We start from the raw sequence: 14,914 nt of genomic DNA on the forward strand, positions 1-14,914 counted from the left end.
TTTTTTTCTTCTGCAGAGAAAAACTGAGCAAACTGTAAACTACAAGTAGCCACTGTACAGTAAACGCAACTAAGCCTTTTCCTTTCCTGTCCTGCAGCACCACACCACCCCCAAACGTGAGGATCATCAACGGTTACGTGACAGTGGAGCCCCCCTTGAGCCCTCCGGACGAGCACGTCACAAGTCAGCCTTTCTCCACGCCGCCCGGCCTCACTTCAGCCCAGCCGCCTTTGTCGATCCACCGCAAACAGTCACTATGGTGCGCTTTAGCCTGGCTGCTATCTTACGCACTGCTCATCTCCTGACCGTCGAGGAGATCGGTTCGAGGGCTGGAATTTGCCATCGAAAGAATGACAAATGTGAACACCAGAAAGGCAGGAATGTTTGGAGTGATGCTGCCAAGCTCTTCAAAAAGCTGCCAGGCCTTCACATGTGGGTCACACAGTCAAAGAAAGTGGACCATGATGGTCCAAAGGCCTTCACACCACCAGGAGTTGTTGAGGTTGTGACCATTACATCAGTCGGACTCAAACTGGAGTCCATGAGCTTGACTGATGCCAATAAAATAAAAAAAGTTCATCCCTACTTTAGTTGTGGGTCAATTAAACGTTCTGATATGACTGTGACATATTATGAAAGGAATTTGAAACCACTGCATTAGGAGTCAAACAAAAGAATATAGTGGTGCCTTGATGCTAACCTGTATAATTGCCTTATTAGGATTAGGAGGTGTTCCTTGGGAAAATGTCTCTCTTATAAAGGATCCTCAAAATCCAAAACTTTGAGAACACGTGCATTAAAATTTTTTAAATAGTCATCTTTGATTAACATGGATATCGAATACAGATCCTAATAACTCTGGGAGATAATAAGGTCAAATAGTGCTGTGGTGGGGGGAGCACTCCGACCTTTTGTGTGTAAATTGTGTATTTTGTCCATATTGTATATTTATTATTGCTGAAAGAAAGAGTATATTTTCTTGCTTTTTAAAAATGTACTTAGGAAATAAAGTATCTTTGAAAGCTGATCATTGTCCCTGAGCTTTCGTTTTATTGGATGGTAACGAAAACAAAGAATCGGTAATCGATACGTACAGTCAAACGAGTACAAAAAAGGACGAGGGAATGAGGCTGTACTTTTTAATTTCGACACTAAGGGGCGCTATTATCACACAATAATTTCAGCTCCTTAAAAAAAGGACCAGATTTGAAAAAATGCTGTCGTTTTATGGGGCCACCACATCGATCGATTGAAAGCTGTGGAATTATCTAGAAAAGGCGTTTAAGAATTATTTGTCAAGACAGTAACAGCGTTTTATTTGTGTTAAAATTCTGCCTGGATTTGTTTCCTTTATAACTGCGTTAGTTAGGGTTCGACAGCCATTGAGCAGTAATATTTATTATTGTGGTTGCATTTAGTTACATATTTCGCGCCTCTCGTGTAACAACATAACAATAAAATATTAGAAACAATTCCCGATACTATGCAACGGTCACCACAATTCACAGCCTCAATCAAATTATCAGCTTTTTATTTAATGGGGCTCATAAAATTTCGCCTGCTGTTAAAATACATAAATGTTTGTTTAGTTTGTGTCTTACTGTGGATAGGACTCAAAGAGATCATGTTTTGTTTGTACGGTATCTCGAGATTATCGTGAATTCAACAGGCTGACCTCAAATGGAGGATTTTCCATTGGACTGGAAATAACCTTTCTTAATGTTGATTTAATAAGCAGAGAAGGAGGGGAAAATAATTGAATTAATCTGCACCTTGAATGATGCAGGAGGAAGAGCAAGGCTGAATTTTTTTCCCCCCCGAATAAACAGCCTTTCCGCCCCTTAAGCCGAGACAGGACAATATTTGCCTTTGCTACAATACCATTTTCCCTGAGCTTTGGAGCTGTTGTTTGAGCGGCTGGAGGCCTTGACAGGCTGCTCTCGAGCTTTGACCCTCACTCTGCTGGGGACGTGCCGCCTGCTGCATATAAATAAAAGATTACAGTGGAAAAATCAATTTCTGGGCAAACTCATTAAAAATGCCCCTCACCTTAAATGATTCTCATTTCCTTCCATTCAACCTGTTCCAGCACCCCCCCCCCCTCCCTCCACACATGCCACTCCCACCCCGTCTTCTTCATCCGCCCTGCCTGCTGGTAATTACTTGCACAAGTCGTTTGTCGCCCTTTGATTTGCAGCGTTTCACAAATGAAGGTTAAGTTTGTTTAACCGTGCTGGATTTGCCAGTCATGTTAAAGCATATAATGTGGCAGGCCCTGGCTTTTTCTTCACACCTCCCTCCTCTGTTGCATCTGGGAGGGGGAGGAGGGGGGGGGCATGCAGGTCCAAGGTGAAGCCGTATTTGGAAGGAGCTGCTGAGCCATTGATTTCAATGAGTAGAGGACGAGCAAGTTGCTTTGCTCAACTGATTCAACCTTGGAGGATTATTCATAGCTTTCGACAAAGTTATCATCACAAGTTTTTTTTTTTAACAAAGATTAATTAATAAATTAATTTGCAATAATATCAACAATATTAAATGTATTATACATCCATTTATTTGTTCACTAAATTGAAGCATGACTTAATATGAAAGATACTTTTGCTAAACTTTCACTACGACAACCACAGGAAAAAAAAATAGGATTAGTGAATAGTGAGCCGTGAATAAGCGGGGGATTAGTGTGCATACAAAATAATTACCTAACCATAATGCTAGTCTTTGCCATCAAAACACAATAGCTCCGCTTTGTCCATAGACAATGTTGATCGATCCCTCCCCCAAAAACAAGTCATCCAAGTCAAGGTAAACCTCCATCGATCCAAACGAGGCCATTAAGAGCACTGATCTCTGGAATAACACAAAAGAGCCAAACAAGAAACGACCTCCAACGTTTGCAACCGTGCAATGTTCTTCTCTTGTTGTTGTTGTTGTCAACAGCTTTCTTTTTTAATGTGTAATGTAATTCTGAGCTAAGCAAAGGCGCCACATTCTGAGTATTACTGCTCGCTTCTCCGAAAGAGCTTTTGGTTCTCTGTTTTCAGCCAAGCCAACGGCAGCTGTAAAAAGCTTTTCGGGACAACAAAAGCGCGTCGGGAGCCGAAGCGGATCGAGGTGCTCTCTCTCTCTCTCAACATTAGTTGACTCCATTTTCACGACTCCCTTGAAGACGTGCGGCTCGGAGTAATTGTGTTGAGCCCGCTGGCCTTGGGGCGTCGTAACTGCGGTTCGGGTGCGCGTGTCAAAAGGCATTGAAATGCACTGGCAAAGATCACTTCACTTTCAGCTGATGGGCTAAATTGAAAAAGTACCATGAACTATACAGAGCAGAAATAAGAGAATTTATTACAGCAAACGGGAATGAAAAAGCCATCTGTCCAAAATTTGTGTCTTGGCTGTACGCTCAATACAATCATTTACAGCATGTTGGGAGGCGAAGTTGTAATAAATAATCAGCTTTTAAGTAACTGTGAAATGTACTTCAATTAGGTGTTAACTTATTCTTTCTAAATGTTAATGCTAAGCGACTTGTTTTGTCTGTTTGAAACATAAATTGCCTTGTGTATGAAATGCGCAATATAAATAAAGCTGCCTAGCCTAAACATTTAACAAAATTCTTTAAAGGATCGCAAACGTCACAAAATTCGCCCAAACGAGTGTGGTTTTATATCGCGCACTACTTATCTGTAACTAGTCTGCTAGCGAGCTAGCTCACTAATGTAATTAGCTAGCTAGCTCGCCAGGTAAACTGACGTGTCTGTGTACCACACTGCTATGTTCATTTGAATTTAATTGTTCAGCCCGAGTTGACACGCATATTGCTTTTCACGTTTGCATTTGTGTTGCGGCACACAGTAAACCAAAGTAATGACGCTTTCACCAAGAAGCGAAAAAGAAAGTACAAAAGAGACCAGAGTAGCATGTTGGAGTGCGTGACGCCGCGCACATGAATGCCAGCGTGTGCATTAAAGGCTGGTACTGCGAGTGTTGTGTTTCACAGTTTTTTCGCCGTGATATACTTCTTTATTATTCGGCGCAAGGGGGCACTTCACATGCGGAATGGGTTCTCTTTGATATCGACAGCAGCTTGAGGCAGAGAGTGCACTCAAACACAGGAACAGGCGAATATATTCTGGGGAGGGGGGGAAAACAGATAGTTGCGTACTCCCCCCCCCCCCGGCAGCGCTCGGCGCGCATCGGCGACAAACAGAGCGCTTTGATGCCACGGCGGTGACACTCCACACGCTAATGAAATATGGTAATTACTGCCACATGAGAGCCCTCCCGCACGCAACTGGACAAAAAGGTATTAAAAAAACAAACAAATATGACTTAGCCTCTGTGATTATTACACCTTAAAAAAAACATTTTATGCTGTTCACCTGATACAAAGCAGTGGGGCATTTGTTGACCCCGGAATATGCCATGGGGGGGCAAAGGTCCTCTGACGAGGAACCCCATTGTTCCTTTTTATTGAAAAGACAAGATGTCTCTGAGCTAACTTAGGCTGAAAAGTAATTCATATAATGTTGACTTGCATTTGGATATAAAAAGTCATTTTTAGGAAGCGAGTGACAAATTACATTTATCAGTCTGCAGTTTATTTTAGAAACCTACAAAGAGATGAAAACGGATGATTAATGTGCCCTGCCGCCAATTTTAGAGTACAGAAAATAAAAGACTACTATTGGTGTTCTTTCCGCATTAGAAAGATGAGGAATTCAAGGCAGAAATTATACTGTACTGACTTTCCCTAAAATGCAGGACAAGAATGGGAAGTGTCCAAGTAAAAAAAAAATGGTTGCGACCAAGCTGTGTAAAGTCATCCTAAAATAAATTCCTGGCTTTGCTAAAAAAAAAAAAAAAAAGATTAGTGCAAAAAAAAAGAGAATTAAACTGCCCACATTTGCACTTGCATCTTGAGCTGAATGTAATTAGCTGAAGTAACTTCATGTCAAGAGGGAGGTGAGAGAGGAGGAGGGGGTGGGGGAGACAACGTGTTTGACCATCAGTGTTTGCACTCGGCCAGACGGCAGAACACCCCCACCAGGCCCAGTCACACACACATACACACGCACACTTTCACCTTGCTGACCAAGTCCTCCCAAGAGATGGGGCGCTGGAGGTCAGGGAGAAGGTGGAGGTCAAATGGGCCCTGATAAGTTCTACTAATAGGACAGTGTGTGTCCAGCTAACTGAGGCTAAAAGCTGTGTGAACAAACACACAATGCGGTTCACTCGCACACATACACACACACACTGCTCATGAACGATGCATGCATAGGTGTGCGCCCTTTAAGGTCAGAGCACGGGGTGAGAATGTTAAATGGCCGAGCTGGGGAGGAGTGTGGGGGGGGACATCAAATATTTTCCTAGCCATCACTATGAGCAAACCTCCTGGCTGAGATGTGCAGGAGGAGACGTGCGATGAACAAGATTAGATTCACCGGTTAGGAAAGATGGTGAGCGTCTTGAACCAGTTGCACGCTGAGCAACTTGGCCAAAAGGTTGGGTAACGTTTGAGCAGCTTGGGTTATTGGGTTAAATAGCAGAACCCGGAAATTGGTTTGAAGAAACAATGACGTTTTTAAGTGATCTCAACTTTTGAAGGGTGAAGCACTGGCGGAGCTAGAGGGGGGCCGGGGTGGCACTGGCCCCCCCTGATATTTGGACAGATGGTTTACTTTTGGTTATTTTCAGATTTTTCTGGGAATTTTTAGTAAAATGAATCTTCACTAGCGTTTTCTGACGATTTTTGGGAGTTTGTAGAAGAAGAAAAAAACACTGACTTTGCCTCACTCTGCTTGTGTGCACAAGGTTATCATAAAGGTTTCCAAGACTGATGTCACAAGATATTTATAAAAACAAACATGTTGTTCGTGGGTAAATAAATACTTTCAAAAAGTTTTGCGATAAGGGAAGATATTTTCGGTGCAGCAACTTTGTGATCCGAGTTAGGTGATAAGGTTCAGTCGTCAACTGTAATCTGTTTGCAATAGTCCAGTTCAGTCTAGTCTCGTGTGCCGCTCGCTTTTGAGTCCCGCCCACAGGCGGACCCGCAGACAGCATAGGCGTGTATGTGCGGACGCCAGCGGGCAGACAGACGGACGCCCCGTGTCCCGTTCCCATCCTGTGCCGCTGAACACGCCTAGTTCCTGTTATCGCTCTCCCTCAGGTGTAGCCAGGTAACTCCAAGGCCAAGCTGCTCTTAAAACCGCGACAGTCAAGGTAACGGCTAATTGCCGCAATGGTCCTCGTAAAAACGGCATGTTTGCTTACGACTCAGCTCCGCCCCCCCCCAATAAGATGGCAAGCTCACGAGGCTGGAAGCAGGTAAGAAAGAAAATTAAGAAAACTGAGAAGGTGTTTTGCCAACTCGGATTACTTAAAGGTCAACACCGACAGGCTTATTCGAAACATTTATCTGTCGTTTTGGGTGGCAGCCACTTTTCTTCTTTTATCAGCCCTTCCTTGTCTGTATTTCTCCGACTTTTACGACCAAATTCTGGCTCCCTCCCTCTTTTAATGTTTGATTCAGGTGATAAGAGCGGGCCGAAGGATGAGTCTGACGGCGGCGGTTAATGTGGTCAAAGGGCATAGCGCGACGGGCGGCTTCAGCCGGACGGCGTTCAGCCTCAAGAAACGCTCGTATGGCAGCAATCTGCCTTATGAGTCGTTATCGGGCAGCCCATCAAGATACGGATCGAGAGTTTGTGTGTGTGGACGGTTACGTGTACTCACCCCCGCCCCCTGAACGGCGATAAGATAACGATTAACTTCTGTTTATCGCAGGACATAACGTTCCAAAGGCAAATTGGTAAAAACGTGCGATAGAGAAACTAAAAATGGTTTCAACCCTCACGCAACATTTCGGGGTGACACTCTCGCCTGGCTTGTCCTTCGTAACCCCGCCTGATTATGGCCATTACAAATTCATCGTATGCGGCCGCAGCTGATTGAAGTGATGGGCTGATTTCTCGGAGCTCGCCGCCTGATGGAGGGTGCTATAGCAAATAGCCCAATGGGTCTGTTTAGATAACACTGACCTCTCGCAAAACGTCGCCACGTCCGCGGGGCGAGATTCGGAGAGACGCAAATTTCGAAAAAAATAAGGCAATGCTAAATCTGAGGAAGAAAATGATGATCCCTCTTTTTAGTTTTGGGTGCAGTTTTTTGCTATACGGGACCAAAAGTGCTCGTCATCGGGATGAATTGTAAGGAGACAAGAGGCCGGAAGCCCTGATCTGCATTCGGCCTCCGTTAAGGTTACCAGGGTAACGGGTACAGTACGTCGCTGGGCGAGAAGGGCGAGGGGAGGGGCATGGGAGTGGGTGGGCGTGGGGGGGCCACTCACCCTTTTCCTTAGAAATTGATATTCATGCTTTTGTGGAGCAGGGGTTACAATCGTCTTGATTTGAAGGGAGCGTTTCAAAGCCCCCCCCCCGCTTGCCCCTCCCCTACCCGAGTCGGACGTCCTCAAAGGCCAAGCGGTTGTATTACACAGGCTAAATACACATCATCTCATTTAGTAGGAAATGAAGCGCTAGTTTGCAGCGTGGTGAAGTAAAACTCATTCCTGAGGTTCATGTTATGTAAATGGAAGGAGCTCAAACATATAAACGCTGGATTGAAAATATACAGGAAGCAACAACTGGAACTGTGTGCTGTCTCATGTGATGAGTTGTATTTTAACTTGACTTTGCCATCCTTGTTTCCTTTTTTTCCCCCCTCGGCTGTCTGATGTGGATGGGTTTTGGTTTTCTTTGCTGTATTTCTGACCGTGTTTAAAGGCTTTTTGTAAGCTCGGATGGATAAACACATTAGAAACACTGAACAAAAAAACCACAGCGCCATGGAAACTGTCATTAAAATCTTATATTTAACCTTTTGATGGGGGTAAGGGTTGTGCTTGCACGAGCCTTTTCTTCTTAAAATGCTATTAATATATTTGCAATTTACAAAAGGAAAAAATAGATACCTTTCACATCCACTATATATATATTTCATATTTTTCTGTATTATTTATATAGCCTGCTGCCACTGATTATTTTTTCCCAGTAAAACACTAAATTTAATGTATTAAAAAATAGATCGCCTTATTACCCAGCTGCCTATTAACTTTGTCAGTCTACGCTTAATAATAATAACAATAATTAAATACAATTGACATTATACAATAAGTTAATGTGGTTAAAACGTTGAAGACCATACTTTATATTTTTATATATACCGTAATTTTCGGACTATAAGTCGCGGGTTTTTTTCATAGTTTGGGTGGGGGGGCGACTTATACTCAGGAGCGATTTATATACATATATATGGTTTTTTTTCACTTTTTTGGGCATTTTATGGCTGGTGCGACTTATACTCCGGTGCGACTTATAGTCCGAAAATTACGGTAAATAATAAATATATATGAAAAAAAAAAAAAAAAAGATTCTTCACTCACACAATATTGAACCCATAATAATAGACATACTGTATATGCTCAGCAAATGTTCCTTGATGGGGGTCAAGGGGCCGGTACCAAGCAGACCGGTTCTGGAAAACACAGACTGGTGGTTGTGGACTCCTGCTCTAATTAAATATCTACCCCATCTACTGTATCTCTAGACATTTAAATTGCTCCAAAACATGGCCTGAATTCGTCAAATGCAACACATACGCTACGCTCCCAGTGTGCTCATGAAAGTGCATCTGTGCCCATGGCCTTGCGTTTTAGTACCCACTTTACGGTCCACAACAAAACACACACACACACTTAAAGTGTGCATTTGAAAATAATGGCGTTTGGCATGATGCAACCCTTTGCACACACCGAGGTCGCTTTAAATTTTACAAGGGGGCAATGCTATGGTTCATCTTTGAAAGCTGTGGGCTGTAAAACAACACCCGGACGAGGTGTTTTAAAAAGCTATTGAGAGAGAATGAGCCAAACGGGCATAAAGAAAAGATTCCAACCAAACACACACACACACACACACACACACAAGCAACATTCCTCACAGCTAGCGGCCCTAAGATAATGTTGTTCTTTAATTAAACTATCTCTGGTGCGCAGTGTGAAATAGCAGGAGAGACGGCGGCGACGTATGGTCTGTGCAATCAATTCTGCGTGAACTGTAAGGGCGGCATTAGCACTGGTGAGTGAGCGCATTTGGAAAAACCCACGCCACAGATTCACACGTGTGTGTGTGTATGTGTGTATTCTTTCCTGACTGATTGCCAGTTAAAACAGGCTGAGTGGATAAACTCAAAGTGACTCTTTGTAATCACAGTTCTGAATCGAGATTCAAACCTGACGGTAGGAAGGAATTCATAACAGCTCAATGGGGCTTTTTTATTTTATTTCAAAATTTGAATTTATTTTATTTTGATTTTTTAAATGATCTAAAAGCGCTTGGAAACTGCTCGAATCCAGCGTTTATCCCATTTGTCAATTTTCTCCATTTGGAATGCCCCCACTCTCTCCTCTTCCTGAACCTGCTTTGCCCCGAGTGTCGGTTTAAGCTCTGAAAATCATTTTTTTGGGGTGTGTTTGATTGCCTGACACAGTGCAGCAGCAACAGCAGCAGCAGCAACCTGATCTTACACAGCCAGTTTGCACTTCCTCTCAGCTCAAGTGCCGCTGAGGCAGATCGACTACTGCTGAGAGCTGAGTGGAATGATTCCGCTATCGCAGCGCTGATCCGTGTCCTGCGGTTTTGTCCGCCCGGCCTCGGGGCGGCTGCTGCGTGAACAGAAAGTTGGCCGACGGTCCCGACGCCAACAATTCCGCTTCTATTCATTCAGACAGGGGGGTTGACCCGCCGCCGCTGATGTAGTTGGCACACTACAGCTGTAATTTTGGAGGTGAGCTACCTTGTAGTTCCCTCTACGGACACTAGGAGGAGGTATGAATGAGGGCTTAATCGAGAGTGGATGGATGGATGGACTATATCCGTGGTTCTGTAGCTATTTGCGGATTTTTTTTTTTTATTTACTTATGAAATATTTTTGGGTGGGGGAACAATGGGGGGCCATTTAGGATTGAGGATTTCCACCAGGCCAGCCCATGCAAGAGCAACTTCTCACCCATTGTCCTGCTGGTCATCTCAGTTGATGGAATGCTTTGGCGGAGGTCTATAGGGTGCGCGGCGGCAACGCCATTGATTGGAGATGAATACAGTGGCTACTCTCAGGCCCTTCATGCTTATTAGGACTAATAGAGAAACCTAGAATAGGGGAGGAGGAGGTACAGATCGCCACAAATGACTCTTGAGGCGGCTGGCTACGCCGCGGGCCTCTCAGAGAGTTTTTTTTTTTTTTGCATTCCTTTGTTTGACAACTTGGAATCCTCCCACTCAGCATGCCAAGAAACACACAACAGATTTATTGTGGCGGTCAACACATCGTTTAGGTTTAAGGACCCCCTTTCCTTAGGAGCAATTTTTCAGAGAAAAGAAAGATGTGGCAATGACCCACCTCCCGCCGACAAGCCCGACGCGGAGCCGAGCGGACATGCGGTTTTGACGCCGCAGGCCCACACAAGCTGCGCAACAGAGACGCGGCGCGGCTCTAAGTGCACGTTTGCGGAAGGCGCAAAGGGCCCACTTGCTGCGGTGGAATAACTGCAAATTAGCGACACAACCCACACCGCGCCTTTTGGAAACTATTCAACACGCACCCAAGTGAAAAGGAGGCGGGAAACGTGTCGTGGCTTTCTTAAAATAGCCGCTTCTCATCTCTGCCTTCCTTTTATAGTCGCGGATCCTCTTTCTGCGCCAGAATGCCGGGTGGCAGGTTGAGCAAATCTTTGCGCTCGCTTCGGATTGTTTTTGCACGACACGGGCCGAGCGTGACAGCTCGGGCCTTTGATGGCTAGCGACCACATCCTCACGTGTCTGCTGCAGACCGAATCTGTATTTTTTTGGCTCGTCTAGAACAGGCGTGGACTGACTGACCGATCTGCAGCTTGTTTGTTGCGGGATGGAGGGGAAAAAGGGAAGTGGGGTGGGGGTGGGTGCATTTTTTTACACAAAGACTTTGGATATTTTACTCTTGGGGCAAACGATACTATATTATTGTCACGATGTTTTGTTCATGATAACAATAACATTGTGGTGGCAAAAATCAACAGACCAGAAAACATGTCAGTGGGTGGGAAGTCCATACAATTTAAAAAAAAACTACAAACAATTATATATAATTGAACGGCGTAATTTTACAAGCAATAAAACTCAGTCTCTAAAGGTCTATAAGCATAGACAGTGGTTAGGTGGCCTGTTAAAAATTAGGACTTTGTTTAAAAAAAATTTTTTTTTTTACTATTGGCACAATATTGTGTATAACATTGCGAGCGATGTGATAATTTGCATTCTATCACAGCGAGGTGCAAAACCAGACGAGAGCAGTGAAGTGGAACGCCATTGAGCTGAATGAAAGTGAACTGGATTGACGGGAGTTGAACTGGGACTAACGGATAATGAAAACGAGGCGAGGCGAGGGGAGGGGGAGCGCGGCCCGGCCCATCTGCGCGTCTCGGGCCCGCTCGGCAGGACTCAAACGCGGGGTCAGCTCGCAGAGAGGAGCGGCGCTCTCTCCCCCGTCGCCCACCAATCATCTTCCCGCAAACACAACAGGGCCTTTGACTCGTTTGTTTGGACACACACATTCATGTCTAATTGTTGTTTTTCTTTTTCAGTCCGCCTCACAAGGCGCGCAGGCGGCACATATGGGGACCGAGAACCGGGGCCCAAACCACACTAAACGAGACCGAGTTTTGTTTTTCTTTTTTTTCCCATCGCATGCCGAGGAAGAGGAGCTGAGTCTTCCTTGCTCAGACAGACATCAGCGCAGCCATAATTATAACGGAAATGCGGTGTCCCTCTCTGCATCAAATACAACCTTTGCGACAAGTCACGCAGCACTTGCAGGCGAAATTTTTTTTTTTAAATACTCCTCTAATCTCTTGTGTGCTTTGTGGGGATTTTGGTAATGTTCAGTATGTACAGTAACATTTAGTTCATGTGTTACGCAATTACTGCACTCGTGTGGGAAAACAGCAATTTATTATATATGAAGCAATTAGACTGAGTCAGATTGCTTGAAAAGGCAAGAAATAGTCTGCCTTTTTTTAATTCAATTAATTCTACTGACTCATTGAACAAATTAAAATCACCCCACCTCCCCAAAAAAACAAATACAAAACAAAAACAATTATAAGGGGCATGAAGAAGAAAAAAAATTAACTGTGATGACTCACTAGGCCCCGTCCCCTTAAAGGCAAATCAATGCACAAATACAGTGTGACTTTGGCTTAAGTACACTTTATTAAGGCCTAATGATGATATGATTTTTTTTTTTGGACTGATGCTGATTATGCAGAGTCTTCCAATTGTATTTGTGTGCTGCGGCTTTGGCGGGAATGTATTAAGGTGCAATAAACAAACAGCGGATTATTAGCATAGCAGTGTAAACACCAGCTAGACGCTAAAACATCTTTTCAAAGCGTCCGCCCACGGGCAATTGCAACCTGAGCGACGTGCATCGAATTCATCGTGCGCACGTGCGGCCGGGTTTGTCTTTGGAGACGCTTGCAGCAGATTGAACGAGCGGGCTCGATGTGTGGCCGATCGATACGCTGGCCGAGCCTATTGAATAAATGCATTATTCAATTAGCTGGGATCAATCCAATGCAGAGACAGGGGTGCATTAAGCGAGGGAAAAAAAAAAAGACAGTTGGGTGGAGTCATTTTGTAGCTTGGGTTCACCTCTTTGCTCTCCTGGTTAGACCCCGCCCCCCTTGCCCCTCCTCCTCCTCCTTCTTTTGGGGCCTTGGATCAAAGCTGGCCTTTCTGCCACGGCAACCCAACAGGGGAGCTCCTCGCCCTCACCTACAACAACAGCGCACGCTGGGAGTCGCTCTCTGATGCGCGGCGAAACCGAGACGCATGGACCAACACCGTCTCGCTAACTCACGCACACGGCGAATAGTTAAGCGCGCTAACAGGAACACGCACACTCCTTCAAGACAGGCAAAAAAGCTTGCACGGAGCGACGTTGTCCAGAGTACACAAAAAATGCTCTGAGTGAGCAAAGACGATGCTCTGGGAGCCGCGCATACAAACAAGCGGCAGAACAAACAAGCTCGCCACAGCTTGCATGCATATGGACGAGCGAGCCCGCCCCCCCGCACGCACCTGTAAGCTTTTATCTGAAGGCCCGCTGCCTGAGCTACTTCCTCCTCTCTTGCTGACCTCAAACAACTCCTCTCATTTGGCTTGTGTCGCCCCAATTAGAGACCCGAGAAACACTTTTGGTCTTCCCTCCGGAGACAGCAGCCATTGAACGTTTTACAAGCCCTGATGCGCTTCTAATCACGGCAGCAAATGTTTGTTGACTGCCTTTCTTTGTCTCCTTGTCCAAAAAGTGCAGAACTGGAAGTCATCCTGCCCGAACATCTGGTGATGACTCAGGCCCGAGAATCAGAAACACATCACATGCGTTTCATTATTCTGAGGTTGGCCTGTAGCGGGCAAATTGGACTTTGTGTATTTGAAGGCGGTCCCATGCATATACATGGGACCCCGGCCGTGATGACACATCGGCCCGATCAAAGCGGTTCCAGTGTTTGTGTCTCCCTTCAAAGGGGGCGGATGGGCACCTCCGCCTGGTGATGTGACACAGGAAGCACTCTGGGCCTCACCTGCACCCCCCCGAAGCCTCCGGTTACATGTGAACCCAGCGCCCCTTTTTTGAACAACACTCGGGATCAATTAACTCATTACATGCCAATTAAAGCTTTGAGTGCTCACTGGATCTTTTTTTTTTTTTCCACTCCCAACAAGTGCTGCAGTATTCAAGAAGTTTATTGGACTTTCAAAAGCACAGCTATTTTCAAGCAACGGGCGGAGTGAAAATGATTTCATCTCCCGCCCCTCCCAAACCCTCTTTGCTACCGTGAAATATCATATGATGTTATATTTTTCTCTATTAAATACGAGTACAGCGCTTTCACGTCCTAAAAAGTAAAACAAATCTCGAAATGTGTGCTTCTGAGTGCGCTCAACTTATCGTTCTGATCAGAGTCACTCTACACCCACCTGGCTCACAGTGATGACCGAGACATGCACTGATATATTTTTTTCTTCTTCAAAATATTGAACCCAAGTTGTGTCGAGTCGCTCCCTCACGCAGACGTAACTATTTAACACATCTAAGCTGGATGCTGCGTAAACCACAAGTGGATTTACGACCATGCATTCGTGTACAGTAGCTGAGGAATGAGGTCATTTAATGTTTTTAGATTGAAGTGTAATTTAAAACTGTAGTGTGCAAGAGCCTAAAAGCTTCCTTATGGTAAGATAGTAAACACACGCTATTTGCGGGAATATGGAACGAGTCAAAAAACGCGAGTAATTGACACCTCCCAAACTGGTTTCGGATTGCCTGTATTAAGAGTTGAAACTGTAAATATCCCACAAAACGTGACCCCAAAATAGTACAGCTACGTGTGTTTCCATTTTTTTGCATGTATTTGTTTTCATTCATTAATAAACTCATCTATTTGCTGTTTTTGTGCTTTTTCTGAAATCCTCACAGACGCCACCTGATGGCGCCAAATAGGAAAGCGTGACTATATTTGAATTAAAATGATAAAAATGCAACTATTTTTTACAAGACACAAAAACAGCAACTAGGTTAAATCAATTAGACGCATGTCCGAATGTTTTTCTATTACCTATGCGCCGAGCAGCTGTGATCCAATTTCCCATCTTGGTCTAGGGTGAGCTTTGGCACTGCTTGCTCCCAACAGGCTTATTGGCCGATTTTCCTCCACTTAGGAGAACCGCCGAGCCGCGTTCCAGCCCCCCCCATCCCCCCTTCCCTTGTATGTTTACCCGGGCCGGACGCCGATTCCCTTTTCAGCAGG

At 44.8% G+C, this 14,914-nt stretch overlaps 1 protein-coding gene and 1 long non-coding RNA gene across 2 annotated transcripts in view; one reads left to right on the forward strand and one right to left on the reverse strand.

Annotated features, from left to right (window-relative positions):
- trabd2b (TraB domain containing 2B) overlaps positions 1-1,027 on the forward strand; it is a 28,991-nt gene extending 27,964 nt beyond the window's left edge. The window contains exon 7 of the mRNA XM_037248743.1: positions 98-1,027. Within this exon, the coding sequence (XP_037104638.1) occupies positions 98-305 (208 nt within the window). The 3' untranslated portion in view covers positions 306-1,027. The remainder of the gene's footprint in view (positions 1-97) is intronic.
- The window catches only part of LOC119121332, a 61,909-nt gene that overhangs the window by 18,009 nt on the left and 28,986 nt on the right, over positions 1-14,914 (reverse strand). The gene's annotated exons all lie outside the window — the stretch shown is intronic.

Source organism: Syngnathus acus, chromosome 4, assembly GCF_901709675.1.
Source record: "Syngnathus acus chromosome 4, fSynAcu1.2, whole genome shotgun sequence".
NCBI classification, from domain to species: domain Eukaryota; kingdom Metazoa; phylum Chordata; class Actinopteri; order Syngnathiformes; family Syngnathidae; genus Syngnathus; species Syngnathus acus.